The 8,322-nt window shown below is 38.7% G+C and overlaps 1 protein-coding gene across 1 annotated transcript; it reads right to left on the bottom strand.

Annotated features, from left to right (window-relative positions):
* Positions 1-6,591: 6,591 nt before the first annotated feature.
* LOC127796450 (uncharacterized) lies at positions 6,592-8,052 on the bottom strand. Its single transcript, XM_052328603.1, has one exon. The coding sequence runs from the start codon at positions 8,050-8,052 to the stop codon at positions 6,592-6,594; it is 1,461 nt and encodes a 486-aa protein (XP_052184563.1).
* Positions 8,053-8,322: the final 270 nt, after the last annotated feature.

Genomic DNA, 8,322 nt, shown 5'->3' with positions numbered 1-8,322 from the left:
TTTTGGTCTGTCTTACCTGTTGTTAGTGAGATGTGTTCCGGTGTGGGAGATCTATGCTTAGCCTTACCTTCATTATTTTATTATGCTTGTTGAGCCTTGTGGCTCATCTTATTTTTACTATCATTCCAGGAATAGGACCTGCCTAGTGGCTAGACTATTTGGCGTGTCAGTTGCAGATAACTTTATGTACAAGGCAATCCTGAGTAAAAGATCCGTGAGGTGCGAGTTGTGATCAGGGGCTCAGACATTTTGGCTTATTTGCTTTATCTGGTTATTGTGTTGTTATGTATGATTAAGCCCCTGAGTGAATGGTTTATGTTCATTTAGCTCCTGCTATTGTGGTGTGTTGTATGATTTTGGTTGAATTATAATTAAAAATTGAGGAAAATTTACGGATCGTCACAATAATAATTATTATTGTAACAAATATTTTTTTATCAAAAAATAAACTTTATCATTAAAATGTTCATTAATTTACCATTAAGAATATTAATGGTGACAAATTTTTAATTTATAATGATATATTTTTGACAAATTTCTTGTAGGAGTACTCTTTAGTCCTTTTCCACCTTCACTTTATCAACTAAGATATAAGAACAACTCTTAAGGGGAAATGCCATCTGGGATGCCAACCCCATAACTGCCAAAGTGGGAACTCGAATTAAATTTTTTTCACTTCAACGAGAATGGCAAATAGGGTTGCAAAATGGCAACAACTTTCTTATGGTGTCATTTTTTTTAATCTCTGAAGAGAGAAAAATGGAGAGGTGACATTTTTAACGGTAACATCCAACGTTTATATTTCAACTTTTTACCTAAACTAGGGGTTTTGACATGAGGCGAGGACGGAGCGAGAGAGAGCCAAAGCGGCAACGATCGACCAACGAGCAATGGAGGGCCAAAGGGGCAAGGTCGAGGTCGAGGCTGTGACGCCAGCGAGCGAGGAAGCTAGAGAGTCGAGAGAGATAGCAAGCAAGAGCGAGGTGAGCGACCGAGGGGAGAGCCGATGAGGGCAAGCCGCAAGCAACGATCGGCGAGGGTGAGCCATGAAAGGAAGGAGGCAGGGAGAGGCGCTTAAGGGAACTTTCTAGACCTAGGTATGTATATAAATATAATTAATTTTAATTTAAAATAAATATTTTTATTTTGTTTTCCTATATATATTAATTTTTGTAATTTAATTTGAATTTCTTAATTTAATTTAATTTTTAAATTTTAATAAAAAAATATTAAAATGACACCCCTATTTGGACACTTGCCATTGGAACAAATTTATAATTTAAGAGTACTATAACACTGCTCAAACTTGCAAATGAATAATTTAGCACTTCAAAATAACAACTCTCTTTGGAGTTTCTAAGTAAAAAAAAAGGGAGTATAAAATACCTACACCTATTTTTCCCTTTCCTTTTATTAGTTTATTTGGTTACTGAATCTGATTTTTTTTCTTTTTTTAATTATTTGACAATCACTGTTTATGTAATTATTGGATGAGATATAATTATCTCTTTAAGTGACTAAGAGGGAGTTAAAACCAAAATATGATCCCCCGAATAACGATATGTGTTTATAGGATTAACATTTATTTCTTTCTGTGGTACTCAGCTGCTGGGAGCTCCATATTGGCAATTATTTAGTGTTTGGATCTTTGTTTATTAGTAAGTTTTATTTTAAAAATATTAAATACAAAATTTGAAATGATATTCAAATAAGGTAAGACATCGATCATTGAAATAATTGGATAATTGTGAAATTAATTAATTATAATAAATATTTAATAAAATATCTAATTTAAATAAGATGAACATTTTGATTACACATTCTAATTAGAGATTATAACTCTTAGAATTACTTGAATTAATTTTAAATATTAATTCAAATTATGTAATTTGTTACTCCTGCTACCTTTTCTGACTAAGGAGACTAGGCAAGTGGTTTGTTTGTGATGATGCGGAGTCGATCATCTTCTTCTGTCTCGGATCAAGTACCTGCAAAAAGGGTGGGGACTTGCTTCCCGTGATCCCTCCGACGCTCAAGTCAGTTCATAGGGTTTTTGAGGAGTATAATAGTAATGGAAAAATAATATATGAATCCCTTAGGAGTTAGATCCCCATACCTGTAGAGGTTATCTTCTATTTATAGATGACGTTCAGCCTATCCTGAGAAGATCGGATAACTTTCAGATGGAGATAAGATAACATTCGAATGGAGAAAAATCTTGAGATGTTGGAGAGATTATTGTTTGACTAAGTCTTCATCTCTATCTCTTCTAGTTCAAAATCATAATAAAGATTATAAAGATAAGCGGAGCTCCTAAGTCTTGACACGTGGCGATCGCATATTGGTCTTTACTGGCACACATGGCTCCGAGTTAATGGTAACCTCCCAGGGGTAGTACAGTAAAATTGCCCCCTGTAAATATTCCCTCATCACTTGCCCCCCACTCCTTGAGCTGATCGAGTAAGGAGGTTGGGCAGCTGAAGGAGTAGTTGTCACTGTTTTTCTGAAACTCTGTAAAAAAGTTTTACTAAAAATTTGGGTTAGTAGTCTCGGATGCTGAATTCGCTTTTTAAGTCTCTCGGTGCCTTTTCAGTCTTCCCATGCGAAGGGTGATTAGGTCGCTCGAGGTGATAGTAACGTTCAAGAATTTTCCTATAGTAGAAAAGGGGTCAGCTCTTAAATTAGTACATATATATATTTTTATTGTTATTTTTGGCCTAGGGCCGAGGCTATGCTAGTCGAGGCCACATTCCTCATCTTCGGGGGCCACTGGCCGAGGTTGTAGTGGCCGAGGCCGCTTGCCTTATCTTCGAGGCCGCTGGCCGAGGCTATGTGCCTTATCTTCGGAGGCCACTGGCCGAGGCTGCGGTGGCTGAGACCGCATACCTGATCTTTGGGGGTCGCTCGCCGAGGTTGTGTTGGTCGAGGCTGCGTGCCTTGCCTTTGGGGCCGTTGGCCGAAGCTGTGTTGGTTTAGGCTGCGCGCCTTGCCTGATCTTTGGGGGCCGCTGGCCGAGGTTGTGTTGGTCGAGGCTGCGTGCCTTGCCTTCGGGGCCGTTAGCTGAGGCTATGGTCCCCTTTGGTCTTCGTTTGGCGGAGGTTTGTAGCCTCCGAACTAATGTCTTTTGGTCTTCATTTGGCGGAGGTTCATAGCCTCCGAACTGGTGCCTTAATTAGTAGGGGTGGTCCCATTTGGTCTTCATTTGGTGGAGGTTCGTAGCCTCCGAACTGGTGCCTTAATTAGTAGGGGTGGTCCTCTTTGGTCTTCATTTGGCGGAGGTTTGTAGCCTCTGAACTAGTGCCTTAATTAGTAGGGGTGGTCCCCTTTGGTCTTTATTTGGCGGAAGTTCGTAGCCTCCAAACTGGTGCCTTAATTAGTAGGGGTGGTCCCCTTTGGTTTTAAGTTGTCAGGAATTCGAGGAACATATGTGATCCTTTTGTCTCGAGTCGTTGGGAGCTCGAGGCCCCGCGAGGATCAGATTTAATCCTTTTATCTTGAGTGTTTGAGGGTTCGAGACCCCCCGATGATCACATCTGATCATTTATTTTTGAGTGTTCGGGGGTTCGGGGCCCCCCGAGGATCACATCTGATCCTTTGTTTTTGCGCTGTCGAGGCCTTTCGGACCCTCGGTCTTCGTGTGCACGTGCTGGCTTGGATTTGTAGTTGATGACGAGATTTTAAAGAATATCCATATTTTATTTTCGCGGTTCGGCGAAATGCCTACGTCCGCAATTAGAAATAATGTTCATATTTTGTCTTCGCGGTTCGGTCTTGATGCTTACATCCACCGTCAGAGATAATGTGTGTTTGGGGGTTCGGGGCCCTGCGAGGATCATATTTAATCCTTTCATCTTGAGTGTTTGGGGGTTCGAGGCCCCCCGAGGATCATATATGATCCTTTGTTTTTCAGTGTTCGGGGGTTCGGGGCCCCCCGAAGATCACATCTGATCCTTTACTTTTGCGTTGCTGAGGCCTTTCGAACCTTCGATTTTCATGCGCACATAATGGCTTGGATTATAGTTGATGACCGAGATTTTAAAGAATATTTGATATTTTATTTTTGCGGTTCGACGAAATGTCTACGTCCGCAATTAAAGAATAATAACATTTTGTCTTCGCGGTTCGGCACAACGCCTACATCCGCAATCAAAGAATAACAAATATTTTGTTTCCGCGGTTCGACGTAACGCCTACGTCCGCAATTAAAGAATAACAATATTTTGTTTTCGCGGTTCGGCGTAACGCCTACATCCGCAATTAAAGAGAGTATTTTATTTTTGCGGTTCGGCATAACGCCTACATCCGCAAGTGTTCGGGGCGAGCCTTTCGTCTGTTAACGTTATTAATCCCGAACATTTTAACAGAATTAATTAAAATTCAAGTCATTGGAGCATATATATCAAGCAATTCAAATTAAAACCTTTTGCCTCTGCCTATATAGCTAGCAATTTTCTAATAGATAGTAGTTAAAACACTAGAATGATAAAACAAGGGAAATAAGTTTTAACCAAAGCGACATTAACGGAGCTTCCGTCGCCGCCATTATCGTTGCTTGCTGCGGCCATCTCCTGGCTCATCCATGGCGGCTTATGGGTATATACCCTTTTTCTAGAAAGCCTTCCCCTTTAATATTATAATATAACACCTTTTTTCTTACTTACTCTGCTAGGCTTCTATGAGGAGCTTTTCTCCAATATATATATATATAATATGAATGTAAATGTGTATCATGTATGTATGTGCGTGTGATCCACAATAATGGCAGAATTACGCTTCTTTTATGTGATTGAACATATATATCCATATGTATATATGAATCTTTTGGCCTTCTCTTTCAATTATTTTTACATAAAACAATAATTGAAAAATAAAAACCGTAGGAGGCACAAAAAATATTAAAAGAGAAACAAGCGTACCCATGATGCAATCAGCAAATACGTGTAATTGAGTTGAATAGATTTCCTACGGCTTGAAATTGTACTTGGAAAACAGAAGGAAAAGACGAAGGCCCCACGGTGGGCGCCAATTGATGATGCGGAGCCGATCATCTTCTTCTGTCTCGGACCAAGTACCTGCAAAAAGGGTGGGGACTTGCTCCCCGTGATCCCTCCGACGCTCAAGTCAGTTCATAGGGTTTTTGAGGAGTATAATAGTACTGGAAAAATAATATATGAGTCCCTTAGGAGTTAGATCCCCATACCTGTAGAGGTTATCTTCTATTTATAGATGACGTTCAGCCTATCCTGAGAAGATCGGATAACTTTCAGATGGAGATAAGATAACATTCGAATGGAGAAAAATCTTGAGGTGTTGGAGAGATTATTGTGTGACTAAGTCTTCATCTCTATCTCTTCTAGTTCAAAATCATAATAAAGATTATAAAGATAAGCAGAGCTCCTAAGTCTTGACACGTGGCGATCGCATATTGGTCTTTACTGTCACACATGGCTCCGAGTTAATGGTAACCTCCCAGGGGTAGTACAGTAAAATTGCCCCCCTGTAAATATTCCCTCATCAGTTTGGTTTTATATTTTAAAATACAATTTAATTTAAATTAATTTAATTAAAATAAAATTTTGATTATCTATATTTGAAATAAAAGCTAAAGATTTTAGTTTACCGGAATAGAATGTAAATTTTTTGGCAGTAACCGAAAACCAAAAATATTACATGCACACACTTAATTTGGTGTAGAGGCTTGATTTGAAAGACTTTGGAAAGAAAACTAGCAACGAGAATACCCTGATAGCTTTATCAAGGTATTAATTGTTTTCTTAATTAATCATTATCTATATTAATATATATATAACCATGTGATCGAAATGAGAATTTTATGAAATTAGATTTTGCTAATTTTAATATAAAATTATTATCAGAGTTTTTTATGGTTTATATCTATTAACATAAATATATATACAATTAATAGTTTTTCAAATAATCCTCTCTTTTTCAAATTTTTTCTTTTCTTAATTAATCATTATCTATATTAATATATATATAACCATGTGATCGAAATGAGAATTTTATGAAATTAGATTTTGCTAATTTTAATATAAAAATTATTATCAGAGTTTTTTATGGTTTATATCTAGTAACATAACTATATATACAATTAATAGTTTTTCAAATAATCCTCTCTTTTTCAAATTTTTTCCTCCAAAATTTTCATCAAATAAAGATATTAAATGATTAAATAATAATCTTCAAATGCTATGAATTTCAAAAATTAGAAGAAGTACAGTTCATAAAATTTTGATAATTGGGCCATTTTGTTATGATGCAAATGAAGAGAAAGTCATAATTAGAAAGATTTTAAGTATGAATATATAGATAGGCGGAGCTTAATTTCCATTATATATGTGTGTGTGTGTCCAAACCAGATAAAGAAACACCACATATAATTTATATATTCTAAAATCAAGATACATGAGAAATATAATATCACTGGGCTATGCGTGCAGTATACATTATTGTAGATTAATAATAAGAAAACAGACATGCTTCCATGAAGGAAACAATTTTATTTGTGGAAACAACACAGTCCTTGTAAATCCCTGCTTGCCCAGTGGAGATCGATTTTATTGGTTTGGTTCACTGCAGCTTCTCTTCTTTGGTTTCGAAGTTGATGTTGTAATAATTAGAACCAGTGAAAGTGCCACCTTGCACTTCAGTTATGACAGTCTTCCCATTATAAAGAGTGTCCCTTTGAAAGAATGAGAAGGGAACGTCACACTTACCATTTGTTGCAATTAGATTCACCGTCACCTTAGTCATTGGAGGCACAACAGCTTTGTGTACGACCTCCACTACACTGGTCGATGTCGTGGTCTTTCCCCACTCCCCTCCAAATTGAACTTCACCAGATAATTCAACCTTTCCGTTAAAAATGAGTGGAAGGCCAACATCGAAGGTGGCTTTCGCACCTAACTTGAGTGAACTCGAAATCTTCCAAGCAGTAGTCCTGGTTTCTGTATAGGAAAGCTTCACGTCTAAAGTGGTGGATTGCTGGCTATAGTTGGTGGCAGTATTCCTGGTCGCAACAAGGATGCTTTCATCGTACACCCTGGAATAATCAAGTTTGTATTTGACACCATAAATTTCTCTTGTCATGACAGGCTCTTCCACTATTAGCTGGGCCTCTTTGGTAACAGAGGGGACGGCTGCGTTAAGGCAGCTTGTCTTTCCCTCGGTTGTGAGCCTCTTGCAGAAATTATTGTTTCCCAAGTTGAGAAGAGCAATTGTACGATCGTCGACTTTGACGGGGCGAAACAAGGTGTCCAGCGGGGGGTTAATGGTGTCAGCGCCGTGATCAGAATCCGCCCAAATCCAATTTGGACTGCGCCTCCAAAATTTTTCGGAACTAGTAGGCTTTATGCGGACGTTTCCGTCATGAGTAACAAAGATCTCGCATGGCACAGTTGAATCACCAATATCTTTAGTTGCGAACTGCATATATGGGTGACCCTCGATCCAACGAAGACACAGATAGTGATCGTTGTCCCCTTTGAAAGCCACGTACTTGGGCAGAATCAGCAACGACTCCCAATCAATGACCGTGAAGATATCACGTCCATTACCATCAAAAACGTTGTAGTTTGCCAACACGCAGCGACCAAAAACCACTGCTGGATCCCAACTCAACCGCCATAAACATAGATAGCATCCTGATTGGACATGCATGATTCGGACCGTGCTCTCTACTGGGTCTACAGAAATAAGCTTGAACAGTGTGCACGACTCCTTGGATTGGTCTTCCTCCGGCTTGTCAGCCGTTGCAGTAATCCAATTCTCCTCCTTTGGATTTCCAGTGATTGAACGATTTTTTGTTCGCACCCAGTATTTGTTGTTTTCACAGCTCCTTAGGTGCACCAAGTCACCTATGGCAGCTCGTGCACTTGCTGGCCTCTCCACTTCAAATTTTGCATATGGGCTCACAGCCTGAGTTTCCGAAAATGAGAGATAGTCATCAGCAGACTCTCCTTTTTCATGGATGTATCCCAAGTATTCGTTCTTCTCATTGGATCGGAGCACGATAAACCTTGGCAATGCCATTCTTTTGCTACTCTCTTTTTGATTTTGTTGTCTTGGTGTTTTTCGCTCTCTTGTGCTTGCTTACCTGAACCTCCCAAGCTATTTATATCCAAAATTTCTTCTTCTTTTTTTGAATTGGATAATGCAATGTGCACGCGAACACATATGATGATCGAATCTCTGTCATGGGAACACAGATTTTAACACCATATAATATTATAGAAAAATAAAAATATTCTCACGTTTTTCTTTTTCTGGCAATAAGAAATGCATTAATGCTTCACACGCCCA

This window comes from Diospyros lotus, chromosome 3 (genome assembly GCF_014633365.1).
Source record: "Diospyros lotus cultivar Yz01 chromosome 3, ASM1463336v1, whole genome shotgun sequence".
NCBI lineage: Eukaryota > Viridiplantae > Streptophyta > Magnoliopsida > Ericales > Ebenaceae > Diospyros > Diospyros lotus.
Note: the sequence above shows the minus strand (reverse complement) of the source record. Positions and strands in the feature narration are given on the sequence as shown.